The 27,571-nt window shown below is 43.8% G+C and overlaps 1 protein-coding gene and 1 long non-coding RNA gene across 7 annotated transcripts in view; one reads left to right on the plus strand and one right to left on the minus strand.

Annotated features, from left to right (window-relative positions):
- KDM1A (lysine demethylase 1A) overlaps nucleotides 1–21,828 on the plus strand; it is a 62,727-nt gene extending 40,899 nt beyond the window's left edge. For both annotated transcript variants that reach the window (XM_005676880.3, XM_005676879.3), the window contains 11 exons: nucleotides 8,380–8,522; nucleotides 8,898–8,988; nucleotides 10,014–10,148; nucleotides 10,850–10,923; nucleotides 11,714–11,825; nucleotides 15,314–15,446; nucleotides 17,339–17,526; nucleotides 17,856–17,970; nucleotides 19,565–19,692; nucleotides 20,341–20,487; nucleotides 21,324–21,828. In XM_005676880.3, the coding sequence (XP_005676937.3) occupies nucleotides 8,380–8,522; nucleotides 8,898–8,988; nucleotides 10,014–10,148; nucleotides 10,850–10,923; nucleotides 11,714–11,825; nucleotides 15,314–15,446; nucleotides 17,339–17,526; nucleotides 17,856–17,970; nucleotides 19,565–19,692; nucleotides 20,341–20,487; nucleotides 21,324–21,509 (1,452 nt within the window). In that variant the 3' untranslated portion in view covers nucleotides 21,510–21,828. The remainder of the gene's footprint in view (nucleotides 1–8,379; nucleotides 8,523–8,897; nucleotides 8,989–10,013; nucleotides 10,149–10,849; nucleotides 10,924–11,713; nucleotides 11,826–15,313; nucleotides 15,447–17,338; nucleotides 17,527–17,855; nucleotides 17,971–19,564; nucleotides 19,693–20,340; nucleotides 20,488–21,323) is intronic.
- Nucleotides 23,222–27,571, minus strand: part of LUZP1 — a 101,082-nt gene continuing 96,732 nt past the window's right edge. For 4 of the 5 annotated variants that reach the window (XR_001918824.1, XR_001918822.1, XR_001918825.1 and 1 more), the window contains exon 5: nucleotides 23,222–27,172. This is a non-coding gene — a long non-coding RNA (leucine zipper protein 1). The remainder of the gene's footprint in view (nucleotides 27,173–27,571) is intronic. The other variant, XR_001918826.1, reaches the window with a different exon arrangement.

The raw sequence follows: 27,571 nt of genomic DNA on the forward strand, positions 1-27,571 counted from the left end.
TCAAGGAAGAGAAGATTTGCTATGTGTATGGCAGTGTAGCTACTGTTATTGAAGGTGGTAATATTCCAACTCTAGAATTTTTTGTCATAGGTCCTATGGGACATCCTCGCCTTTTACTGTCTACCTTTAGGGAAAGACTTTTTTATAGGGTTCATATCAGAGAAGTACAGACTTTCAAGGAATGCTTTGGTTCCCATCCCTACCATTCTGGATCCAAATTTACTTCCAGGGCTTTTCTGGGGGTGAGGGAAAAGGGCAAGCAGCCTTCTAACAATAAAATAGAAAAAGATGAAGTAGACATTAATTCAGCAATTCTGTAAACTTCTATTACTTGCAAAGACCTGTTTAAAAACAAATGCAGAGATGAATAAGACAGTCCCTGCCATATAAGCCACTACAGTCTGATGGGACTTGTACACAAATTTTCACACATATACAAATGTAGAAAGAGTCTTATAATAGGCTCCCATTTTTCCAGTCTAGTTCCATCTATCCAGGCTTGTTGAGAGCGGGGGAAGTAACATGACCAGATAGATGTTTTATGTAGATAGACAATAATTCAGAGAATTGAATTATGGAAGCAAGGTCTTTGAAGTTGATATTATATCCTCAAGAAGTAATGGAATCCAAGCCAAAGATTATCACTGATCTTTGAGACACTATCTTTTTCTTTTGACTTTCCTGAATGTAGAACAGGTTCATTTAGTCTTTCTAACAGTAAAATGTGAGTTTTTTTCCCCTAGTAGAGATATCCAGAGGAATGGTCTGATTTTGTGGTATTAGATAAGCTGTAAAACATTTTAAAAAACATTTGTTTCCAAATAAATGCCCTTCTCCAGGGGAATCGTCCCAATCCAGGGATGAAGCCCAGGTCTCCTGCATTAGAGGCAGAGTCTTTACCATCTGAGCCACCAGGGAATCCCATAGAACAGCAGCATTCACTCAGGTGTGGCCTACAGCCAGCTGCCGGTTCGTGAGCTGTCGGTTACTAATATGGGATGAGAGAGATATCTTGTGCCAGAATGTAAATAAACTGCATCCTTTTAACCACAGTGTTAGTTCAGATGGCTTTGGTAGCAGGACTTTTCTCAGTGAAAGAAATGTTGCTTTAGTTTATGTTCTGGCATAAGCTCCTGATCTCACCAGGACCAGCTCTTTGAGTAGCATTCTGGTAAACAGTTGTTAAGCTGGTGTGTGGTTTTCAGCATTTTGTTGTCGTTCAACTCTGATCTTTATAGAATTTTTCTTGGTTGGTTTGTATTTGGTAATGCAGCTAAATAGTAAGGAGGATTCTTTAGGCATTGTTAAATTTGGGGAAAGAATTTCTTTGTAGCTTTGAGTTCTGCTTGCCCTATTAATGTTTCTGTATCTTGCTGTTCCCAGTAATCTAGCTCAGAAGAGGAATACAGACTGGGTTTTGGCTTATAGCCAGATTAACTTATATTCAGATATGTTTCATGGCTTTAGAAATCTAAGGAATCTCACTCAGTTGCTTCGTTTCCTCATTTTGCAGGGGAAGAATCTAAAGCATGCACGTTTGCCTGACATCACCATAGTCAATAAATTGTAGAGTCAGGTCTCTTGTCTGGTGTTCTAGCTTTTTTTTTTTTAACTTTAAAAATGGTCTATAGTCGCTTTACAGTGCTGTGTTAGTTTCTGCTGTGCGGCAGGGTGAATCAGCCACAAGTGTGCATATATCTCCTCTTTTGGATTTCCTTCCCATTTAGGTCACCGCAGAGCACCGAGTAGAGTTCCCTTTGCTATACAGTTGGTTCTGACTAGTTATCTACTTTATACATAGTCGTGTATATATGTCAATTCCAGTGTCCCAATCCATCCCACTTCCCCGGGTGTTTAATTCTGTTCTGCCTGGCTGAGAGTCCAGGGAAGGCTGGGGCAGGAGAGGTGTGCAGTTCTGTCAGTGTGACTGCATCAGCTGAGTCTCCTTCTTTTATTAAAAGAACTTATTTTAATTGTTACTCGAAGGAGGCCCACCTAGAATGATGATACTCAGCCATTGCTTTTTCTTTAGTAAACTATTGTACAAAACGGGATGTGTTGCTCCATTCTTTCTGTGTAGTGTCAGTGGAAAAGAGGGTAGTTAGATGGTTCTTTTGTTAGTATACAGAAGTTAATTATTTCATCCTGTACAAGGGCAGCAGCAAACTCAGTTATATAAACCACTTGTAATATTGTCTTAAGGGCCTCCCTGGTGACTCAGTGGTAAAGAACCCACCTGACAGTGCAGGAGATGTAAGCTCAGTCTCTTGAGTTGTGAAGATCTCCTGGAGAAGGAAATGGGAACCTACTCCAGTATTCTTGACTGAGAAGTCCCATGGACAGAAGGACCTGGCAGGCTATAGTCCACGGGATTGCCAAGACTCAGACATGACTTAGTGACTAAACAACAGTGTTGTCTTAGGAACATATTACCATATCCAGGCATTTTGCTGCTATAGGAAAAAAATCATGTAGTAAGTAGTTTTTGTTACATTACCTTGTTATTGTTTTAATCACAGTCACAAGAATCCCTGAAAGAGCTTGCCTCTCCGTTCTCTCTGGTCTTGCACTGGCAGCTAGGATATTGAACTAATAGAAGTATCTTCCAAGCCTATAAAAACAGTCAGAGCTAATGAAGCAGCTGCCCTGCTCATTGTCATCGTTAATTGATGATGGAGTCATACTCTGAATTATGCTGTAATTAGTTTTGAATGGATAAGGTTGGAAAATAGGGTAATTCATGTTTTCAGTAGCATTTTGGGAGTCACCAGTGGGAGGTCTGAAAAGCTGGATTGTGGGGTATGCTAGAGAAGTGGCTGAGTGTTTTCTGCATCTCCTATACACCAGCTAGTAACTCAAGGGCTTTAGATTCTAGTTTTGTTTTCAGCTTTTTTTGAGTCATGAGTGTAAGAGAGAGGGGTGTGTATGTGTGTATGTGTTGTTACTATCAAGTGAGAGCCAAAGGCTCAGTAACCACTTGGAGAAACAGATCCTGATTTTCTGCTTGGGAATAGCTCAGAGGAAGAAAGATAACTCTTGAAAGGTAATGCATACCAGGCTTCTTATAAATACCATTGATTGGGTACACTCAGTACCTACTGTAAGTTACCAGGTATCCAGTTGTGTTCATATAGAGTGGTGTCTAGGTTATTATATGTTCCGTCTCCATATGGCTTAGTCCCTGCTCTAGGAAAGTCAGTTATTTACATCCCCTAATACCTTATGAGTTAAAGGGGGAGGGAGGCAGCAATCTCCATTTATAGAATCACATTGAATTTTATTGAGTTGGCCAAAAAGTTCATTTGGGTTTTTGTACGGTGTTACAGAAAAACCTGAATGAACTTTTTGGCCTACCCAATATTTAGATTAAGGATATTCCCCTTGCCTTATTCTCCCTTTAGGGTCAACAGCTATCTTTCATTTCCCTTAGCTATTTCAGAATCTGAGTTGGAAACCCCTCAGATGTAAATTTGTTCTTCCACAATTTACCAAAGGAACCAGTGTTTCGTTTTATTGTAATTACAGAAGTACATGGAAATGGGAGAGGTGGAGATTGACTGTAACCTCTGTCGGCCAGATTTGGCCATTACAACTTTTTTCAGGGTGTTACTTTTTCCTGAGGATTTCTCTTGCTAAATGTCAGAACTTTTAAGTACCTGAACCTAGGTGTACCTTAACTCCATTTTTGCTCTGCTGCTAGAGAACTTATGCAGACTAGAAGTGTGACAGATGGGCAGTGTTTTTGAAGACCTATCAAGCTTGTGATGATAGAATGCAACCAGAGATAGAACTAAGAGCTGTCTTTTCTTTGCGATGACTTCTTGCAGAATCAGGGACCCTGTCCAAAAAGTTGCTTGGCTTTCCCAAAATTTATTCTGCATGGGCCAGTCACATGGTTTCCCCAACCCATGACCATGTTCAGGGATGTTCCATATAATCTACAGGACCAAAACAGTCAGGATTATAATCCATTTACAGGAGTGAGACTCACCAAATTTTTCATCTTAAAGGAACCGTTTATTTGGAGACTTTTGTAGAGAAATAAATGGTTTTGAAGAATCGTAAAATCTGTTTCAAGTGATAGCCTTTTTGTTTGATTCTTTGCTAGAAAACTGTATCAGTGATTCTTTCCCAAAAGAATACATAGTTTGTTGTTTCGTGTTCTCACTGGGGTGTAATACAGAAATCCAGCTGCCATCAGACATGGTGCTAATAACGCTGGTAGTCATTTGCTAAGTTCCTTTCTCAGAATGTGACTAAGAATCTAGAATAGAATGGTCAAATTAAAATTATTGAGACTTGTATTTAAAGACCGCCAATATGTCAACATCCTTTCATAATTATTTGTGAAACTAACAGAGTTCAAGGGTTCTCACCGAAAGGAAAGAAATGACATGAAACAGTATTTAAGGAGTGCTTAAGGTAGTCAGTTGCTAAAATTCTTTTCATTGTCTGAATCAACTGGAACATATGTAATTAACTTAATTTTAGACACAAATTCAAGGTTTAAATACATCAAAAACACATTTTGGTTTTCTCCCAGTCAATGTTAATTTCCTAATGGACAAATATTTTATTTACTGTTTTCCAAATAATTTCTTTAATTTCAAAGTGGAATTTTTAAATTAATTGGGAAGACAATCCAGGTATCAAAGGTATCCCTGGTCTCACTGCCAACATTCCTATAACTGCTTAGCTAGCAGATGCTGGGTGGGGCCTCACTGTTAACGGGAGCCCTGAGTTAGAGAGGTGCACTAGGGCTGTCGTCATGCCATTCTAGTGTCGATCAGATGTGGCGGTGAGCTTTTGGTTTGGTGTTTGTTTGTTTGATTCTGTGTTGTTCTTGTTTCTGTCCAGTGTTTTTCTTTTTCTCTTTTATTGAATTTTGCTTTATTCTCTGCTTTATGACACCATCTCCCTTGACCTCCCTACCCTCAACCACCACCAAAAGTGCCTTTCTTTTGCCCATTTCTATGCCTTGACTTTCCCGTTTTAGTCTCTGTACAGTCTGTTCCTTATTTCTCTGGTGGTTGCAGCTTCTGAGCTAACAATGCTTCTGTCATGCTGTGTGTTTAAAGCCTTGATTTTACAGCTGTCTTACAAAACTAAACTTGACGTGGCTGTTGGGCTGTTATTTACAGTTTATTTCTCTCTCTGCTGCACTGGTTAAAAGGACACTGTCAAGGTATTTTTTTTCATAATTTTTCAAGTCATTTTCCTCACTGTTTACAATAACCCATTAAAAGCTTGAAACCTAAATCTTTCGCTTCCAAAGATCCTCTCCATCATACATTCACACTGGTTTGTTGTTGTAGAGTTGCGCCTATATGTTGGACTGGTGCCATTTGAGTTTTTGTCATTGAAAGCGCATGTAAAAAGTCAAGTTTTTTGTGGTGATGTGGGTGGGCTAAAGGGGAAGGTGTAATGAATCAAGTGGGCTGCTCAGCAAACAGAGGGAAGTAAAAGGTCAAATTTGGTCCCTCTAACCTTGACAGTGTCCCTTTAAATATTTCTCTACCACACACCCTGGACCCCAGTTACTGAGCCTTGAAGTGCTGCGTACTTTTTCAGTATGAACTTCCCTATGTGACTGTCACTCTAGCTGCAAAGATTAAAGCTTGTCTAAAGCAAGCCATACAGTTGGCACTGGAAGAGCTTTAATCAGTACCATTTGCACACATATGTATTGGCACATTCTGCCCTGTCGTAGTGGCATATGTGATCTGGCCCCCCTCTGCTATAGCATCCTCTTACTAGGCATTTTAGAAGCCATGTATAGAAATATCACCATTTGTACTCCAGGAAAAGCAGTCCTTCACATTGCATCTGTGATCAGTTAAGATTTCATAAATACGGAGGTTTCATATTGAAAACGTAATTGTTTCCTTTTTAAAGGAGCACCAGATTTAGAGTTTTTAGAATCATCTTTTGTAACATCATTGAGGGAATTAACACCAAGCAAAATTTCAGCCCTGCTTTGAGCTTCTCTGTATATGACCCTTATGGCAGAAAGTGAAGAGGAACTAAAGAGCCTCTTGATGAATGTGAAAGAGGAGACTGAAAAAGTTGGCTTAAAGCTCAACATTCAGAAAAATAAAATCATGGTATCCAGTCCCATCACTTCATGGCAAACAGATGGGGAAACAGTGGAAACTGTGGCAGACTTTATTTCTGGGGGCTCCAAAATCACTGGAGATGGTGACTGCAGCCATGAAATTAAAAGACGCTTATTCCTTGGAAGGAAAGTTATGACCAACCTAGACAGCATATTCAAAAGCAGAGACATTACTTCGCCAGCAAAGAAAGATCCGTCTAGTCAAGGCTATGGGTTTTTCAGTGGTCATGTATGGATGTGAGAGTTGGACTGTGAAGAAAGCTGAGCGCCGAAGAATTGATGCTTTTGAACTGTGCTGTTGGAGAAGACTCTTGAGAGTCCCTTGGACTGCAAGGAGATCCAACCAGTCCATCCTAAAGGAGATCAGTCCTGGGTGTTCTTTGGAAGCACTGATGCTAAAGCTGAAACTCCAATACTTTGGCCACCTGATGCAAAGAGTTGACTCATTGATAAAGACTCTGATGCTGGGAGGGATTGGGGGCAGGAGGAGAACGGGGCAAGAGAGGATGAGATGGCTGGATGGCATCACCGACTCGATGGACATGAGTTTGGGTGAACTCCAGGAGTTGGACAGGGAGGCCTGGCGTGCTGCGATTCATGGGGTCGCAAAGAGTCGGACACGACTGAGCGACTGAACTGAACTGAATTGACCTTCACTGTATCACGTCAATGAGGAAAAGTAACTGATGGGAAAGTAAATGAAATTCCTGACAAGAAGATCACTTCCATCAGCTCTGATAGCTGTGGAAACAGAGCAAGTAGGGATGTCACCAAGAGCTCCTCTCTTTGGCTGTGGGATTGAATGGGTAGGTCAGATGTCTTTGATCCACCCAAGTCCCAGGTACCACCCTGATACATAAATGGTACCAAACTCCAGAGCCTGATTCACAGCCTTGTTTCTCAACATAAACCAGAAGATTCTCTCAGGTATCTAATTCTTAGGCTCAGGGGGATTCTCTAATTCATAAAGATTTCCTGATGTTTTCCATGTGTGATCTTTTAGAACTTGATGCTTTAAAATATTTTGATTGAGTCAGTTATAGTGTCTTTCATATTTGCAGTTTGAAAGGAGAATTGCCATCCTTTTCCCTTTGTTTTGGTGCAGATTATACTTCTCACCATATTCTTTTTGCCATACCATGGCTCATCTGATAGAGTTACTTGTGTTGGCTCATCATTGAGAGGGCAGAGGCTAGTGCTTTGAAATCATCTGTTTAATTGTGAAGGGCAAAAGTGAAGGTGTTTCAGATGAGAAGCAAGCGTTTCACTGTGATGGTCTGGTCCATAATAGTTACCTCTGTTCTCCCTCACCCTAGTGATTATTAGAACTTTCATGTTTTGTTCCTTATTACCAATTTTAGGTTGATTGTAAAGTGAAATTCCAAATTTTGAAACCCATTTCCCATCCCTAACTTATTATGGCAAGAGATGCTTTCCTTAGACATACTTTTTTCTTCTCGCTGTCCCCATGAATTCAGCAGTGGAACTGAAGATACAGTTTACTTTGGGGCTGAATTGAGCATTAGCAGAGGGATTTGTGTCAGCTAACTGATGGCATCGCTAGGCAGGGCCACAGCAGGGATTTAGGAGCATGATCTTGCAGCTTAATGATCTGCTTTGCAATCTGTTCTCTTCCCCCACAGTAGTGAGCCAGCCTTGGTACCTCAGTTACTCGTAGTCTTAAGAGATTGGACATTCATCCTTGAATTTAAAACACTAGTACTCTGAGAATTAAGATGCTGTTGTGTTCTTATTAATAGCCTTGAATTTCACTTCTCTCTTCACTACTCCTACCTGAAATTGTTATCTTAGAGGGGAAGCAGATACCTTGTTGCTCTTATTTTTTTCATCCTGCCCTTATTTACAAGGTGCTTGGGTGTGTTGACAGTCTTTGTTCTCCAGGACCTTTCCCGTGTGTTGTCTGCATGTCAGCCCCCGTATCTCAGTGCATGTCAGCTCCAGGGCACCTTATGCTCCACATGACTTCACTCACCGCCAGTGTGAATCCTGTGGCTGTTCATAGAGGTGGAGTTCCAGCTCTGAGGGCAAAATCATGAGAATAGGGAATATCCGGGCTGAAACATTTCATATCTCATTTAATGGAATTGACCACTTCATAGAAAAGATAGTTTGAATCATTGTCCTCAAAGGTTTCTCCTTTGAGATACATATTTTGACCTTTTAAACTGTAGAGCATTTGTGTTTTCATGGATGGTTATGTTTAGTCTTGTAAGGACCAACTCTGCCCTACTTCGAATTTTCAGGTTCCTAAAGAGAAAGATGAAATGGTAGAGCAAGAGTTTAACCGGTTGCTAGAAGCTACATCTTACCTTAGTCATCAACTGGACTTCAACGTCCTCAATAATAAGCCTGTGTCCCTTGGCCAGGCATTGGAAGTTGTCATTCAGTAAGTACTTTGATACTGCTTATTGTATTGTGGATTTCGTTTATAGATTGCTGGGTAGTGTTTTAAGTTTCCATCAAGTCTTATTTGAGCTAGTTCTCACTTATTATGAGATAGTTAAATCTAAAAATAAAGCTTTTTAAAATAAGTCCATACATGATCCTTAAGGCTCTCTCAATTGTAAAATTCATATCTTTTATGGTATTGAATTGATTGTATTTAATATAACCTACAAAATAATTTGCCACGAGCCAACTTTCTTATTCCAAAGTGTTAGAAATTTTAGTGGGCCTTGATACCATCAAATGTTTTGGATGGGCACCTGTCTTACACAGCACTGGTAGCTGTGCGAGCAGAGCACATATATTGTCTCTTCAGGTTACAAGAAAAGCATGTCAAAGATGAGCAGATTGAACATTGGAAGAAGATAGTGAAAACTCAGGAGGAACTGAAGGAACTTCTTAATAAGGTAAAATTCTGTATTTTTATCTGTCAGTCTTTCAGTATGACATTGGTAATTGTTGCTGGGAGAAATAGATCTTTCCTGTGACAGATTGCCTTTGACTGTTGCAAAGCTGGTCTGGTGCCGTCTGCTGGAGTCTAGGATGGAAGGGAGATCAGCTGTGCTGGGGTCAAGTTCCCAATGATGAAGACAACATGTCAGTAGCCAGGATCATAGTTCTCTGGCCTAAGGATTTCACTTGAGGTACCAGTATGAGGATATTCCTCAGTGGTACGAATAGGGGGCCCTTGTGTATTTCACCTTCCAGAGCCCCAGCTCCAGACTGGGAAACTGTTTGTTTCTCCCCATCCTGCCAGCTGCAAACTTGGGGGCTTTATAATTACAGAATCTGGGGGCATCTTTTGGCTAGGCTCTTGGCCTCCCTCTTTGACTGTGCTTCATGTCTTCATCTTGTCAAATGAAGAGGTCTCTGGCACACCACCTTCACGAGCTGTGGTGTGGAGGACGCGAGAAGCATGGCAGAGAGCCGACGGCCGAGCTGATGTGGCGCTCCTAGTTTCAGGCTTTAACCTTCCCTCCGAAACCTGGAAGAACTGACATTGGGAATGGTTCCTTAACGTTCTTGATGTGATGGTTTGACCATTTACGTTTTTAAAAAACAAATCATGATAATTTGTTTCCCAAACTGTTTTATTGGTCACAGTTTCTTTTGCCTGGTAGTTAAATTTTGAATTAATTTTTATTTGGGGGACATTGTTTTTATTAATGGGATACTCCTGGTTCTTCCATTTGTTTTGGAAGACAGAGTCAATCCTGCCTATCTGATAGTGATGTGATGCCTCTGTGTTGAGCCATGTAGGATTTTTTCCTGTTTTAAATATCATCATTTGGAAGAGGTACTTAATTCCACAGATGTGGCAGTGTAACCCTGTTTTGGTATAATAACAGTTTAGGGGAGGAGCCAAAGTACATGCTTTGGTGATGAATTATGTCACTGTCTGCAATGTCAAATTTGTATTTTTCTCTCTTAGATGGTAAATTTAAAAGAGAAAATTAAAGAACTCCATCAGCAATACAAAGAAGCATCTGAAGTCAAACCACCCAGAGATATCACTGCTGAGTTCTTAGTGAAAAGCAAACACAGGGATCTAACCGCCCTGTGTAAGGTATGATATACATACATGCCTCGCTGATTTTATTTGGAATCCTAAGTGATAGTATAGATCTGGGAGATTTTGGCCATTAGCCAGTCACAGATGCTAGAATAGTAAGAAGGGGTTTGGTACACAGGAGCCCTGGGGACATCATGGGTTAGTTTCGTCTGCTTTTTCTGCAGAATTCCTGCCTTGTTTTCACAGTATCATCCTTTAGCTTACGTACATCTCAGTTTAGCCCTCTGTGATAGTTTATCCGTGACAGTGTAGAGTAATGTCAGTGAAGGTGGACTTCAGAGATATTGGAGTCAGACCATCTGGTTGAAATCAACTTATTATCTCCTAGCCATGTGACCTTAGACTCCTTAGTGACGTGGTGTTAAGTACTGCCTTACTTGTAGAGGGATCTGAAGGGCTTGTTCATACTAGGGACGCAGTAAATGCATGAGAAGAGGTAGTCACTCTTTCTTTTTAATCCTTACTGTGTAGCATACTAGTGTGTTTCTTCTTCATCCTCTTCCCCCTCCACACCCCCTGTTATGTTGCAACTTGTCTCCAAGAACAACTATCCCTGCACCCTGACCCAGCCTTGGGCGAAGGCACGCTTGTAATTGACCTAAACGGGCGTGGTGCAGGCCTAACCCTCTGTGGCGCAAATAACTAGGTGCCTCTCTGACTCATCCCGACCAACCCGGTTCTCTTAATTCCATCAGGAATATGATGAATTAGCTGAGACACAAGGAAAACTAGAAGAAAAACTTCAAGAGTTGGAAGCCAATCCCCCAAGGTAAATAAATGCTCCAACAGATAGCTTTTACTCTTCTCTCCATTAAATTTAGAAGGAAGATTACAAAGACCTTGGCCTTCTATGTATGTTCAGTGAATGCATTGTAGATTATTTCATGAATGGAAAGTGTCTGTGCACATAGGGCTACTTGTCAGGGTCCTTAATACTCTGTTCTTATATGGTAATATGTAAGAGTGTCCTAGATACTTAAATCAAGGTATCTTTTTTAAAACGATAGCTTTTTCCCATAAGATTTGATATCTGAATGAACATTGTCTTTGAGTGGGGTAGAAAGTGGTATTGCTTTAAATTTCAAAATTCTGGGGATCAGAAAAGTGTTACCCTTAATTTCTGTTGGATTTTTGACAATGTACCCTTACATGGTGACAAGTGCTCTGTGTGGCATCTGGCATCCACATACATCTGCTCTTTTCTCTAGTCAAGGATGCCACCCGTCTTGCTTTTTAAAAAAATGCTTTATTCAAAGTATAAAACAACAAAAAAAAGGATACAAGTAAGCTTTTATAATGCAAGGTAAATAGTATAAAGAAGACTTTTTTTCCCAAACTAATTTTTTTATCCAAATTAGTTAGGCCTTTGCTTTATGTAGGAAGCTTGGCACTCCTGCTAGGCACTGGCAATAAAGGGTTTAATAAGACAGATGAGATCTTGTTTTTTGACATAGAATTTCTTCACATAAGGCGTAGTCCCACTGAAATCATCATCAGCCCATTGAGAATGGTAGTAATGCCCTTTAGTAACCTTGAGCTCCTTCGTTCTCATTTTGCAGTGATGTATATCTCTCATCAAGAGACAGACAGATACTTGATTGGCATTTTGCAAATCTTGAATTCGCTAATGCCACACCTCTCTCTACACTCTCCCTTAAGCACTGGGATCAGGTAAAAAATTCCTTTGTCTTGTATTTTGTTGCACATGTCTCTGAGAGGGCTCATAAGAGAAACTGTTAATTTATCTGTATGTATGTTTTTAAACAGCTTTAGTTAGTTATAATGTATATACAATAAAACCTATTTTAAGTGAGCAGTTTGATATTTTGCCAAACTTAAATAATTATGAACCACCACCACATTTAAGATGTAGAATGTTTCTGTCATCTTGAAAAGTTCTCTCTTGCCCCTTTGCAGTCAGTCCCCGGCCCTTCAGCTCCTGGCCCTGCACAGCCACTGATTTGCTTTCTGTGGTTATAGTTTGGCTTTTCCTAGAATTACATGTAACATGAACCACACAGTACATGATTGCACCGTCCGTAGCCTTTTGTGTGTGGCTTTTCATTTGGATTCATTGTTGTTGGATGTTTCGGTAGTTTGTTCCTTTTGTTGTTTAGTAATATTCATATCCACTGAATGGATATGCCTCAGAATGTATCCAGTCACTGGTACATTGTTGGACATTTAGGTTGTTTCGTTTTTGGCTGTAAATAATTGAAGCTACTATGAATGTTCATGTCTTTCTCTTGGGTGAATATCTAGAAGTAGAACTTTCACTGTGGGCAGCAGATGTTTAAAGTGTTTCCAAACCACATTCTCATCAGTAGTGTGCGTAAGTTCTGTTGCTCCGCACCCTCACCAGTACTGGATACTCTGCCAGCTTTAAATTTTTAACTGTTTTAATGGTTGGTTAGTAATTTTTCATTGTGGTTTTAATTTGCACTTCTTTGATGACCAATAAAGTGAAGCATCTTTGCATGTGCTTATTGGCCATTCATATGTCAGTTATTTGGTGAAAAGGCTGTTAGATCTCTTGCCTACTTTTAAAAAATCTTAATGTTTCTTCTCTTGTAAGAGTTCATTATGTTCTTCAAATCCTGGATATAATTCTTTTGTCAGATTTATGGTTTGAAAATTCTTTCTTCCAGTCTGCAGCTTGCATTTTCCTTTTCTAAATGATATCTTTCAAAGAGGAATATTTTTAATTTTATAAAGTCCTATTTGTCAACTCTTTCTTTTAGGCTAGGTGCTTTTTGTATCCTGAAAAATCTTTGTCTAAACCAGGACTGCAAAGATTTTCTATTTTCTTCCTAAAGTTTTATGAATTTAGCTCTTATGTTAGGTCTATGACTCATTTTCAGTTAATTTTTGTATACAGTGAGAGGTGAGGGTAGTTCATAGTTTTCTGTGTGGCTGTCTTACTAATCTCGCACCATCTTCTTTCTTCATTTGTCTTGTCACGTTTGTGGAAAATCAGTTCTTCCATTCAGCAGCTGCCTCTCGACGTGCCGCTGTCTCACTGTCCTGACGACAGTTGCTTTATAGGACATTTTGAAATCACGTAGAATAAGTTCTTCACCTTCGTTCTTTTTTGAAAGTGTTTTGACTGGCTCAGATCTCTCAACTGCAAGTCGGCACTTGCCACCTGCCTCTACAAGGACTAAATCTTGTGCTGCTGCAGCTAAGTTTCAACACTCTCTGAAAGGAGTTTAGGGCAGAGAGCAGAAGTGAGGCACTCTGTGCTCTGGGAAAAGCTGGCAGAACAGGTCTTCAGATAGATATTTTCCGGAGCTGATTAGCCTGCCTCTTGTATCTCAGGGGTTCCCAGATGGCTCAGAGCTAAAGAGTCTGCCTGCCAATGCAGGTGACACAGTGGATGCGGGTTTGATCCCTGGGTCGGGAAGGTCCCCTGGAGGAGGAAATGGCAGCCCGCTCCAGTATTCTTGCCAGGAAAATCTCATGGACAGAGGAGCCTGGCGGGCCACAGTCTGTGGGGTCCTAGAGAGTCAGACACAACTGAGCACGTACGTACACGTGCATCTGTTCGTATCTGGAAGAGCACTGAAGTGCTTCATGGTGATGTCTGCTTCTCGGGACTCACAGTAACGAGACCAGCAGTAACCTGCAAAAAATGTGTGCTTTGATTGCCTGTGCTCCCCAATTACCAGAATCAGTATGTGCCGGCTTTCCTCCCTGCCTCTCCGGAGCAGTTTCTCAGAGCTGTCTGAAATGCTGCCTCCCTGACTATAATCCTCATTTTTCTTCAGATAAAACTTGCAACTTGTGCATTTTTTAAGTTGACACCTCTATAAAATTTTAGAACCAGCTTATCAGTTTCTACAAAAACTACCTTCTATGATTGTCATCTTAACAATAGTGGGTCTTCAAATCCTTGAACATGGTCTGTCTCCCCATTTATTTAGGTTTTCTTTAATTTATCTCAGCAATATTTTATAGTTCTCAGTGTACCAGTCTTACACATCTTTTGTTATTTTTAGGTGTTTTCAGTGTGATTTACTCTTGAACTTGTGACAAATCACAGCATTTCTTAGATGTTAATGGACCAATCTCTAAATCTGAGACTTTAAGATTGTATAGGAGTAAATATTATATCTTACCTACATATTTTCATTTTTATTATGCATTTTCCTAGTAAAATTATTTTGACTTCCTCATCTTTAGAGCATGTCCTCGTATTCTTTAGAATTTGAGTTATGGTAAGGATTGGACTTGTTAGTGGTACATATCTTGCAGAATTGCCAGTTTCCTTACGTTTTTTCATGTAAATACTGAATCACTCCTGTCCTAGTCACTGATCTATCATTTGACGTTTCGCTGTATATTCAAGTTTGAATGTAGGTGATGATCCATATGGAGAGCAGATGAGTCACTTAAGTAGTGAGTGTTCTGCTGCCAACCCAATATATTTTTATCTAATTCCTAAGAATTGTGGTATGTTTTTCCCAGAAGTTTAGTGAAATTAGAAATATCAAATAACCTTCAAAAGGTTTTCTGTTTGGAAGATTTTTCAGTACGTTCAGAGACATGAAATCATTTTGGGAATTCTTCCAGGCCAAATCTTGACTCTATGGATTATCTTGGGCGAGTCTTTGTAATCTTATATTGCCTTCGTCTAGTTTGACCAACTTTAGTTTTGGAAGTTTTCCTCGACTTTAAAACTTGCACGTTTAGGGCATGAAAACTGATTTTGCTGTTATGTAGCAGAAAATGTAATTAGGATGGTGATCCTGATGTCCTGCCAAATCTGTAGTGCAGGCAAAAGCGATAAACTATTGTGGTAGCTAATCATCTGAACTTACTGAATCAGCTTTCTTCCCTCTCCTGCCCTCTAGAGGCAGTCTGAGCTTGGTGGTGTAGGGCTTTGATGTTAGAAAGTCTGTCTCAGGAAAAAAGAAACTGCCCTAATTTCACTGCCCAGAGTTAGCCATACGCGACATTTTGGCTTTTTTTTCCCTGTTCCCTTCAATTTCCTGGGGAAGCCGTAGTTGAAGACTGAGGGATTGTCCTTTAATTTCTGTCTTAGAATACTGACTTTTCACAAGCTCGTGTTTTTTCAGTGTTGTTTTATAGGACTCAGTACAAATGACATCAGTTAGACTAAGAAAGTGTGAAAGAATGCCCTTTTCTGTCCTCTTTAGGATGATGACTTTGAGTTTACTGGCAGCCACCTGACAGTGAGGAATGGCTACTCATGTGTGCCTGTGGCTTTAGCAGAAGGCCTGGACATTAAACTGAATACTGCGGTTCGGCAGGTTCGCTACACAGCTTCAGGTATGTCTTTACTAGTAAGATAAATCTCTTACTCTGAAATACAGTACTGATTTTCTGTTGAGTTTGACCTACTGAAAAAATGGTAGTTACTTTTCCTGATAGAATGTTTTATAAGCTATGATTCCTGAATTTAAATTTTTTCATTTACAAAAGTATTGAGCCAATAGAGCCTTTAGAGGTTCTGACCCCATCGTAGTACAGACCAGAAAATGGGGCAGTTTTCAGAGTCTCCAGGTGAATGGATTAGCAGTTAGCATGGATCTGTTTGTTATTGTTGTTCAGTTGCTAAGTCACGTCTGTTCGCGACGCCATGGACTGTGGCATTCCAGGCTTCCTTATCCACTATCTCCTGGAGTCTGCTCAAGGTCTTGGCCATTGAGTCAACGATGCTACCTAACCATCTCATCCTCTGCTGCCCTCTGCTCCTTTTGCCCTCAGTCTTTCCCATCAGGGTCTTTTCCAGTGAGTCAGCTCTTTGCATCAGTTGGCCAAAGTATTAGAGCTTCAGAACCTTTAGCATCAGTCCTTCTAATGAATATTTAGGGTTGATTTCGTTTAAGATTTACTGAAATTAGTTTGGTGTTCAGATCCAGTGAGTTTGGATCTAATTTTGCTAAGTAGATTCCTAAATACCAGGAAGTGGGCCCCAGGCTCCATTGAGAGCCACCCCTTGTGTTTTCACCATCTGCACCTTCGTCTTTGGCTTTTCCTGTTCGGGTGGGCTAACTGCTTAGGCTGGTTTCTCGTTTTGGGAGCAGTTTTGCTGATAGGTTGACCTCAGAGCCTGAACTGCCCTTTGATTCCTATGGCAGTGGTCTCTCTGCTCATTGTTGCTGCTTTCAGGATACATTGCATTTGGAGTGCAGAGAACCCGTCATTCCAACCACTTTTGGAATTTGCTTGAATACCTTAGAAAAGCTTGTGGATACCCCTCTGTATGGACTCTCATGACAAGTGGAGATGTGGCCGCCAATCTTGCCCTCCATGGCCTCTTTTCTAGAGTTGCTAAGATCACCACAGATTATTATTATTTTTTCTTACAACAAATGAAACAGTTTTCCATTTAGTTTTCTCTTCAGAGGCAGCTTCTAGCTGATGGTGTTAAGATCTGCGGCCTTTAGATAGCCACTTGCAGGCTGGTGGAGAACAGTGAAACTAGTGTTTTGTGTCATTTTTCTTAATTCTGCAGCCACAGAAAATGGGCGTGTATGGAGCACTCATTCTTATTTTGAGCTGTTTGTGTATTTTTTGGAAATTATGTGAAGTGGCATTCATTGAGGGAAAAATTGAACACAGTTGAGACAAAATTACATTAACTGACTTACAGTACCTTTTCTGTGGTCAGCTTTGAGCTCACTCACATCCTGGCAAGCTAAGCATCACGTCCTGGTGCACCTCAAGAACAGCACGCTCTGGCTGCAGGCCGCATCCCCTAGACCTGCACAACAGTCCTCTGTCTGCTGGCGCCACTCGCCTCTCGGTCCTCAGGCGCTCCATAACTGCAGTGGAGAGGCATTGCTTCTCCCGGAACAGGCATTTTACTCTTAATTTTGGTCTAAATTTACAAAACTTGGTAAATGATAAGGTCTTGTTAGTACAGAAGAGCACTAGGGTCAGTCAGGAAGGTGTGGGGTGGTATTGTGGTGAAGTTCGAGGACTCTGAAGTTGACTGTTGGGTTTGAATCCTGGCACTTGTTACCTATATGGCTTCAGACAAGTTACTTCACTTCTGCCTCAATTTTCTTTTGTGAAAAACAAGTAGAACTGACTTCATAGACAGGTAGTCAGAGCCGCCTGAGTCGGCATGTGGAGTCTGCTGCACACGAAGTGGTCAGTGCCCTTGTCAGTCTCATCCTATCACCAAGAAAGCCTTTTCCCTCCACCCTCTCTAGGCTGTGAAGTGATAGCTGTGAATACCCGCTCCACAAGCCAGACCTTCATTTATAAGTGTGATGCGGTCCTCTGTACCCTTCCCTTGGGCGTCTTGAAGCAGCAGCCACCAGCTGTTCAGTTTGTGCCGCCTCTTCCTGAGTGGAAAACATCTGCAGTCCAAAGGATGGGATTCGGCAACCTCAACAAGGTAGCTGGGCACCTCTCTACATTCCCAGTGCACAGGCACCACCCTGACGTCAGGGGGAGGGCTGTCCGTTCATTCCCTTTACCTCCTAATTGCATATGGAAGTATCCACGAGGACTGTCTACTGAGGTCACTTCTCAAACCCAGGCCTAGAAAAAGAGAGCGCTGCAGGCCTGAGTAGTTATTAATAATAGGGATTTCAAAACTTATATGGAGAATAGATTAGAGGAAACTTTCTGAGGAAGAAGTACTTCCCTGTTGAGACACAGCTGTGCTCAAAGCCCTGTTCTCTGGCTTCCATCACCAGCTCATGTGCTTCTCTCTCACGACAGGTTGTGTTATGTTTTGACCGGGTGTTCTGGGACCCGAGTGTCAATTTGTTCGGCCATGTTGGCAGCACAACTGCAAGCAGGGGTGAGCTCTTCCTCTTCTGGAACCTCTATAAAGGTAACTGCTTTCTAGTTTTCATGTTTCTCATCCTTCTAGGAAGAGAGAATTAGTAATACTATACTTGCCTTCAAGGAGGGCACAACTTAGTGGGAAGTCTATATAGCAAGGAGGCAGGCAGCCTCAGAATGGGGCGGTAAGTAGAGGCAGGGCAGAGTGCGAGCCCAGGCGCTGCAGAAGAAAACATAGGTGGAGGACTCCGCTCAGCCAGGGGCCAGCCCCAGGAAAGCTTCTGGGAAAGGAGAACTTGAATTCCTCATTCTCAGACTCTTGTATCTGACCTACCCCTGAATCTTTGATCACTTCTTGTTTTATATTCTTATGTAATTGGGTTGCTCTTAGCTTTATATAGAACTTTTTTTTTAAAAAAGAAAGAAAAGAAAAAAGAAAAAGAAAAGTATATTTAGATGCTACCTCATTCTAAGAAGAAGGTGTAAGACACTCTATGCAGCAGTTTCAGGAGGCCTGGCCTTGACGGTGCAGACACATGGATTAACCAGTTTGACTGGCACCCTGGTTCTTGCCATCACTCCTTACTGCCTGACACCGAAGCATCCTGCACGTGGCCATCGTTCATCCTTTATTTGCTCCCTGGGCACGGCGCTTCCAGCGACCGCTGAATGCTCTCTCTTTGCCACTGCCCACCTCCCAGTCCGAGCCACTCTTACCTGTGCATACCTGTCCAGTCACCAGTAACCACTGACTGCTATCCCCACTTCTTTCTTTTGATGGTTTTCATTTTCATGGCCAGCATAAAGGGTAATTAATCTAATGCTTCTTTTCTGTCAGCTTCCTCATTGTCCATCCCCTCCCCAGCCTCCAGGCACACTTGTCTGCTCCCCCTGGAACCCTGAAATGCACCATCCTATCTACTACTTCTGCACTGTACTGGGGCCTCTGCATTGTACTGGGGCCTGGGCCTGAGGTGCTTTTGTTTTCTCCTTTTCTTTCTTGCCAGCCTGGCATACTCTACCCAGCCTTCAGTCTTGACCTAAATGACTCTTTCAAAGAGACCTTCCAGGACACATCTGTCCCCACTGCCTCAAATGTAAATTATTTCCTGTGTTATTTTCTATCTAGTCTCTGTTTTCGTAGCTTTTATGATAGTTCGTAATTATGTATCTGATTTTTTTGTTGCTCTTTGGGGTCTATAGTTTTTATGTCCCCAGCATCTAACACTGTGCCTGTCACGTAGCCTGTTGCACACAGGGCCATGAAATGGATGAGGAAAGGCAATGGTGCGTATGGAAGGGCCTCGGATAACAGCTAGGAGGCTGCAGCCCTGGTCATGGAGATGTCTTGAAGGATTCTGTACCTAAATAAAGGGACACTTGTTAGCAGGGTCTGAAGTGTGTCTTCAGGACTTCGGTATTCTGCCAGGTTATCTGCAGTGACGTACAGGAGTCACATTTCACTCGTGGTTTGCCAGCTCTTCAGGGGACAGGACGCAAGTTGCTAGTTCAGAGACACATCTAGCATGGGTGCTGCACATCTAGGCTGTTGGATTTCAAACAGCCACGAGTAATGTGGGACCTGATAAGGAAGTACTTGGAGAAAGTCTGTAGGACTCTAGAATTGTCCTTTGTTTCTTCAGCTCCAATACTGTTGGCACTCGTGGCGGGAGAAGCTGCTGGCATCATGGAAAACATAAGCGATGATGTGATTGTTGGCCGATGCCTGGCCATCCTCAAGGGGATTTTTGGCAGCAGTGCGGTGCCCCAGGTGAGTTAGCGGGGCGGGGGCAGTCAGGGATCTGGGGCCATAAGACTACAGCAGAGTTTGATGGATCTCCAGTCACAGCATAGATTCTTGGTCAGGGCAGTTTCAGCCAGAATCAAGTGTGTGCTGGGTTAGTTGTGAGAACAGCCCCAGTGCATGGGCTGGGGGACTGAGAAGCCTGCTCGCTGCCCTTTGTTCACGTGTGTTTTCTGATTGTCTCTACTTGAGAAATCACACTCCTCACCTGCCCCCCAACTTCCCCAACCACCTTTTAGATAAACTGGCCAAACTCCCTTAAGGAAGTTTGAAGAGATTATCTTGATACTTCTTTTCTATTATTATTTAAGTCCATTGAAACACTCTTATGATTCCTTTGAGATAAGGCATATTAATGCTTCATGTGAATTTTAAAATCAAAAGGGAATACAGGTCAAGTCCCAGGTAGGTCTCTGGATTCATAGCGAAGGCACCTGGACCCTCCTCGCAGCCTAAGAAGGCATTTGTGTCTTGTTTCAGAGCGGCAGTGTTCATCACTTGGCCAGCACTAGTGTCTCACTGTATCCCAACCCACCACAGCTTTCCCACCTTTCAGAAATGCATGATTTGTCCTTGGTTTCCAGCAACAACTTCCACTCATATTTTTTTCTTTAGCCCAAGGAAACTGTGGTGTCTCGCTGGCGTGCTGATCCCTGGGCCCGAGGCTCCTATTCCTATGTAGCCGCAGGATCATCTGGAAATGACTATGACTTAATGGCTCAGCCAATCACTCCTGGCCCCTCAATTCCAGGTGCCCCACAGGTGAGAAACTGGCAAACTCTACCTGAGCTTATTTGGAAATAGGCCAGTATCCCAGGATTTCGGGGTAAAAATAGTGCTACTGGTTTGGTTGTTTTGTTTTTTGTGTTTTTTTTCTTTAATTTTTTAAAAAAATATTTATTTTCTTCAGATTTTTAATCTGTTCTCGAACCTTTCAAGAGCAGAGGGAAAGGGAGGAGAAATATTGTGTGTGTCTGATTTGTTACTTATTGGCTTTGTCTAGTCTTTGTTCAGAATGGAAGAGTCCAAAGTATAGACCAGTTACTTTTTCCTTATTCAGATTGTGTGTTTTAATTGTGCCCCATTTTATACTGGCTCACAGGATTGTTGCAGCATCCCAGTTACTTAGGGGCCTCCAGGAAATGCCCCTGAGGAGTGACCTGAGGTCTTTATGAACAGTCATGGTTTCCCAGAACCCTGTGGCGAGTGAGGTCTGCTCTAAACTGAGGGAAGTGTCCCAGAATAAAAACAAGTACTGTGTTTTCTGTGGTTCAGAGTAGGCAGGACACCACGCCCCCAGTACATGCTACATCAGGCAAAGGAAGGTCTAGAACTGGGTGTTCCCCAGAATTAAACTGATAACTAAGTCCAGGTGCGTCCCCCTAGAAGGCAGCACTGAGCTTCAGTGCCCTGTTTCTGCTTCTCTGTGCTTTAGGGCGTTGCCTGCTAATGAGGGAGAGACCCTTTTTGCTAGGATGATGGACCAGTAATGGAACGGAGGTTGTGAGCCTTCAAAGGCCAACAGGAGTTCGGGAGTTCAAATATAATAAGACATATTTGCAGCCTGCTGATTTTCTCTAATTTTTTTCCTGAAATAGCCTATTCCACGACTCTTCTTTGCTGGAGAACATACAATCCGTAACTACCCAGCCACGGTCCACGGTGCTCTGCTGAGTGGGCTGCGAGAAGCAGGAAGAATTGCAGACCAGTTCTTGGGGGCCATGTACACCCTTCCTCGCCAGGCCACACCCGGCGTCCCTGCACAGCAGTCCCCGAGCATGTGAGACAGGCGTGTGAAGGGAAGAAGCCGGTGCGCGTGTCTTTGGCTGCATAAGCAAAGCTCTTCTAGCAATATAGATTCCACTGAGAAACTCACCCTGCATCTGGGCTCCAGCTCAGCTGCTGAAGCGAAGCCCGTGATGGTCAGGTGGCCGAGGAGGTTGCCTCCTCTAAGTGACTTAGAGCTAGGGAGGCATTTGTTCCATTAGTATGAGAGTCTGTGTTCTTAGGACTGAGGGAAGCAAGTACTGAGAGAGAACGTCTTAAGTCTCTTTGTCTGTGGTGGTTTTTTATATTTTGAGAATAAAACTTCATAGAAAATCAGGACTGATTTTTGTTTCCCCTTGGGGTTAGAGTTCTATATAAAGCAGGAGTGTTACTCCTTTGAAAATGCCAACTTTATCCATGTTTAAATGAGATAAAGGAGAAAATGGTTTGGTATGATCAGAAGACAGGACCGAGGGTTTCACATGGAAGCAAGATGCTTGTCTATGGGGCTAGACTCGCCCACCACTGGCACTGTGGGGGGACCATGTGCCAGGGGCATGAAGCTGCAGGTCATGCGTATGGGTGTTAGGAAGCTGAATGAATTTTCAAGATAAAACACAGGCCTTGACACAAAGTTTGGCTAGGCCTCTGGTAGACTGTTCAGGCTTTATTCTCCTAGATTCCCTCCCATGGGTATATGCTCACTTTCCACGTCTCTCCAAGGTACTGATATAAAAGTTTAAGATCAAGGGTTTACATAACAGCTACACAGACTGTGGAATATTCCATTTCCTTGCTCCTTCAGCTTCTAGTGACTATTCCTTGGCTTGTGGCCCCTTCTTCATTTTAAAAACACATTACCGTAATCTCTGCTTCCGTCATCACCCTGTCTTGTTCTGGTCTCCCTCTTATAAGGATCCTTCTGCTTTCATTTAAGGCCCACCCAGATCACCTCTCCTGTGTCAGAATGCTTAGTCACATTTGCAAAGTCGTCCTCACCATGTAAGGTTAAAATGTTTTTACAAAAAAGGAACTGCACCTGTTTCTTCCAAAGGGCTCCTAACAAACTATGTAAGTGTAGGTACATAATCTGCTTCAGTAAGTTGGATTTTACTCCTGTTAGTCAATTCTTTCCTAAAAATAATTTAAATGAGGTTTTATCCTTAGTAAGATTTAAGGACATTATAGTCCGACTGGAAGGTGGAGATGGAGAGGGCATTTTCCCTAGTTGGAATGAATGACAACCGTGGGAAAATTTGCACACCAGGATTAGGACAAGTGGTGTAACCATAATGTAAAGGTGAGAACATGGAGTAGAAAGTATACTGACTTTGGAATACAACCTATATTTGAACCCTAGCTTTGCCATGAACATCTGTTACCTCAGGGGCTTAGCTGTCTGATGTAGTGATACATGCTTTTTAAAGAGTTTGTTATTTAATGACATAGGCAGCCTGGGAGATAACAGATGGTGGTTCTGTGTGTATCTGATGACAGATAAGCCTAAAAGTAATGAAATAACTGCTTTATGATTCTAACTCCACTTATATGAGTCTGAGGAAATGTCCATAGCCTCAGCTATGTTTCCAGTCCTTAATGACATCTGTAATTGGCTGAGTATTTTCAGTAAAACAGTGAAATATACTAGCTGCACCAATGCATAGCAACAGCTGTACACAGAGATGACATCAAGGAAAATGGCATCACTGACCCACACTCACACAGAGCATGTGGAAACTGGGGAGCTTTATTGGTTACATACTGTACTGCAGAGCCAGCAGACCGCATTAGAGCCAGAGGATACATGCAGACAGGCAGCTTCAACTATTCACATGCACCCAGGAGCCCTGAGTCATTGCCCATGGCTTTGCCCTGGTTTCCAGCAACAGGGTCTGGCCTCCTTGGTCCCGTGCTTGGAGCAGGAATGTAAGAAGCTGCTGCACCCAGCCTCCAAGGGGCAAGGGAGCGGCCAGAGGACCTGCCTGAGCGAGTAGGTGTAGACCAACACACTGATGTGTCCCCAGCGAAGGGGCCTATAAGGTAATAACTGTTTATTTGAGGGCTACTTCCCTAGCCCTCCCAATCTTTAAAATACAAAAAAAAAAAAAAAAAAATAGACTTTATTCTCTTAAAAATACATTCCATTCAGTACATGTTCTGAGCTGTGAAGCAGCAGGAAAATCGGGCCCCTTTCCTATGCTCTTGTCTGTGAGGCTGTGAGAACCCTGTTCCCAACCTGGGGTACTTAAAAGGGAATCCCTAAAAGCAGCTCTTCCAAAGCAGTCTTGTCAGAGTAACAATAAGCCCACACCAACAAAGGCAGCTGGGGACCCAGACACGGGGTCCCCAGTCCTTTCCTGGGGAGTGGGAGCACTTGGCACTAACCCACTGAATGTAAATAAGTAAAACTGCCCCGAGATGACAAGTCCAAGATCAGTACAGACGCCCCCACCCCACAGGAGAGGATGATGAGTTATGTGCAAGCTCGCCTGTGGCTGTTGGAGTCCTTGACCCCACTGCAGAGCCCTTCAACCCACCCTGTAACTGTTTCCTTGCCACACAAAAGCAGAACAGCCATGGCTTCCTTGTCCACCATCCCATCTTTTCTTTCTCTGGTGGTTCCGAGTATCACGAGTGGTGAGACAGGTGGCAGCAGGTGGCGGAGACCAGCTCCTCGCGTGTGGCCAGCTCTGCCTCCAGCGCCCCTTCCTCCAGCTGAGCAGCTCTTGGAGTGCCAGGTTCCCCGACCCTCCTAGGAGCCCTCCCACAACCACACATCTGCCAGGAAAAGTCAGAGCCAGGCTGTGGAAGAGGCTGGTCATACAAAGTGGGTGTGTTGGCTGGGACAGTGGGAATATTTGGCTTGATAAGACAATTATTCAACTCCTAGGTCTCCCATTTGGAAGTTTCCTCCAGGACCTCTGATGGTGAGGTCTGGGGCCAGTCACGCCTAGATTGCTTTTCGGAAATGGGCCTTCTAACTTTGGAATTTGAGAGCCAGCCTTGCCAGCCATTCGAAGCCCAGAGGAACTGCGCCTCTAGCCTTCACTTGCTATTACAAATAGTATTTTCTGCAATGTTGAGGATGTTTAAAAATAAAATCTATTTTACAGCGGGCTCTAGAAAGTGTGCAGAATAAGGAAACAATATCTATCCTGAAATAATTGTACAATCAAACCCTATTGCACTCAGAGTTTAAGTCAGCAGCCCCAGCAAGAGGGCACCACAGCTGTCCCTCTCCCACAGAGCATTCTGGGCGGTGGCAGATGCTGGTGCTGCTGAACTGTGGAAAGATCCAGACTTTGGCACCAGGAGCTACAGCACCAGAATCCAGGGCTCCAAACGCCCAAAGAGACAAGAATTATTGGCGAGACCTTTGCAGGCATGCATGGTCTGGCGCCTGTTTCCACCCGCAAAGAGCCACAGACCTAACTTCGTATAGTCTCAGCTGACTACCATAGAGGTCTGTTTCCTCTGGACTCTCAGGGTTGCTGACCAGTGCAGAGTGGCAGGGAGGCTACAGTGAGGGGCTGCAGCCTTGAGCCAGGAAAAGCAGCAGGAAGAGATTCTGAAGACAGCGTCCTGAGCATCTGAGGCAGCGATGAGGAGAAAAGGCAAACCACATTACAACCCTTGGATCGGCAAACCTCCGGGAAATGGAAGTATGAGCAAAACACGCCTGTCCGTCAAAGTCAGGTAGGTGCTCCCGAAGCCTCCTCCAAGACCACCAAAACTGATGCAGACAAGGGAGGGGTGAATGCTGGTTCCCACCCTGAGTGGAGGCAGAGAAGATTCAAGAAGCAATGGAACTGGAGATATACCAAATCGTGTCATGGAAAGCACACGGCCTGCTGTGCAGCACTGGGCAAGGTTGGTATTGAGAAGGGCCACAGAGACCATCTAATCTAACCCTTCCATTTTACAGACTAGAAAAACAGGGCTAAGGTAACTTCTCTTGAGTTTATCCTCTCGACATTAAAACACAGGAAACTGGAAAGAATAAGGCCCAGAAAAACAAAGGCAGTGGGAAGGACACATGTAAACCCATTTGGACAACACCTTCCAACAGTGAGAATCACCCCCCTACAGGGTGGAAACCGAACTTAAAATGCCATGTTTAGGACCCTTGGAGACCATCCATTTTAAAGAACTAATTTTATAGATAGGGAAACTGAGCCCCCAAGAGGACAATGATTTGCCTAAGGTCACACAGGAGGGAAGTATAAAGCCATGAAGAAAACAGCTTTCTCAACTTCTACTCCAGTGCCGTCTTTCATTATGAAGGAACAGTGTCGGCTTCATAAAGGTAGCCTTTGAAAAGGGATCCCTTTGAACTGAGAGAATGCTATAGAAAAAGCAGTGCGAAGAATATATGGTTCTTCCCCAGGGGACTGGTGTAAGGAAACTGTAATCGGTTTTTCTTTCCATGGCTTCCTGAAAGGCTTGCTGATTTCTGAACCATTAAGCCTGGGGCTCTCGATGGGCATGTTCACCTATCCTCCAAAGTCGTCACGACGATCGCTGCCTTGCAGCGCTCATGGGCCAGCTTCGGGTAGGATGCATCAGCCTGGTAAAGTGCGATACCTCCTCCTCGGGGGACCAGGAGGAGGAACAAAGTCCACGCGTTTTTCATGGAGCTATTGCTTTATGGAGTGACTAAAGGGAAATTGCTTCTTCCTGTCCACTCTGCCCGATGCTGGCACTTCCTAGAAGGCAGAGGATGCTGGGTCTGGCCCAGTGGAGTCTGGGAATATTCCAGAGGAGGAGATGATGCAGTCAGCCTGAGGTCTCCAGCCTCAGAAGAGGAGCAGGCCGGGCCAGCAGCATGGTGGGTGCCCAGGGAAGGTGAGCAGAGAGCCGGGGTTGGTGACGAGGGACGATGCCATTCCAGTAGGTAGGGTACCCGTGTGCTCTGCCCCCAGAAAACGGTCAGCCAGGGGGACAAGTCAGAGAAACATCAACCTAAAGGGTAGTTCCGTAAACCCTTAGAGGCTACACAGATCTCTCTCGCTGTAGAAGTCTGAGGAACTCCACAGGGGAAGAAACAGAGGCCCCGCAGATGGAGCTGATGGCTGGTGGGTGCGCAGGCCCCTTGGGCAAATGAGTGAGTTGGATACAGTGAGGATACTAAGGAATCAGAATCTTAACCACACAGAAGGGGTTGCCCTACAAACACAGAACCCACAGAGGAGCTGGGAAGAGATTTGGCTGCTGTTGTGTGGTGGGGAGCCAATATATTTTCTAGGTCTTTCCTCATTTCGGAGCCGGACTGGCCCATCCTACCTGGGGGACGGGGATAAGGAGAGAAAACTCATGCATCAGTGAAGGTGGAGCCCGGGTGAGCACGCACAGCTTGTAGTTTCTGATCCCCTCTGGCCAACTGGCAAGCAATGGGCCACAGCCGGGCTCTCTGCCACAGTCTCCCAGGCAAGGCCTGGGGGCTGGCCTGGCTCCTCCTCAGGGCGGGAAGGTGGATGAGCTGAGAAGCAGGGGCAGAGGAGACGGCAGGCGTCGCCCGGCTGGCTCAGTTGTCCTCGGCACAGGGCCTGGTGGGCCGCAGCCGCTGCTCAGCCCGCACGCGCCCGGGCTCCGGCAGCCCCTGCATCATGGACAGTTCAGACCTCTCGAGGGAGTTGTGCAGTCGTCTGTAGACGCTGAGGGTGCAGTCGTCCCCTTCCTCCTGTGCCAACAGGACAAAAGTCAGCCGCGCAGAACAACCCAAGTGAGGATCGAGCACCCGCACGCCCAGCCCCGTGGTCCTTCCCTGCGGGGGGAGATGGGGTAGAGAGAGCCCGTGACAGAGCTGGAAAGGGGAGGCCAGCAGACAAGCTCCCGTGCCAGCTCCGAGATGCTCAGGGCTCCCGAGGTAGACTGGAGGCCCACGGCTGAAGGGGAACCCCAAGATGGACAGTGCCAGAAGCAGGGGCACTGGGGCAGTGCCCCCAACAGGGGCCAGCAGTCCCGGAGGGCTGCATGTGCCTCTCGGGTCAGAGACAAGTGCTCGGCGGACAGGCAGGGAGGTGTGAGAAAGAAGACGGCCAGCTCTATCCGACTTCCCGCCCACAGACTACCAAAGGCT

The sequence above is a fragment of the Capra hircus genome, chromosome 2 (genome assembly GCF_001704415.2).
Source record: "Capra hircus breed San Clemente chromosome 2, ASM170441v1, whole genome shotgun sequence".
Classification (NCBI taxonomy): Eukaryota; Metazoa; Chordata; class Mammalia; order Artiodactyla; family Bovidae; genus Capra; species Capra hircus.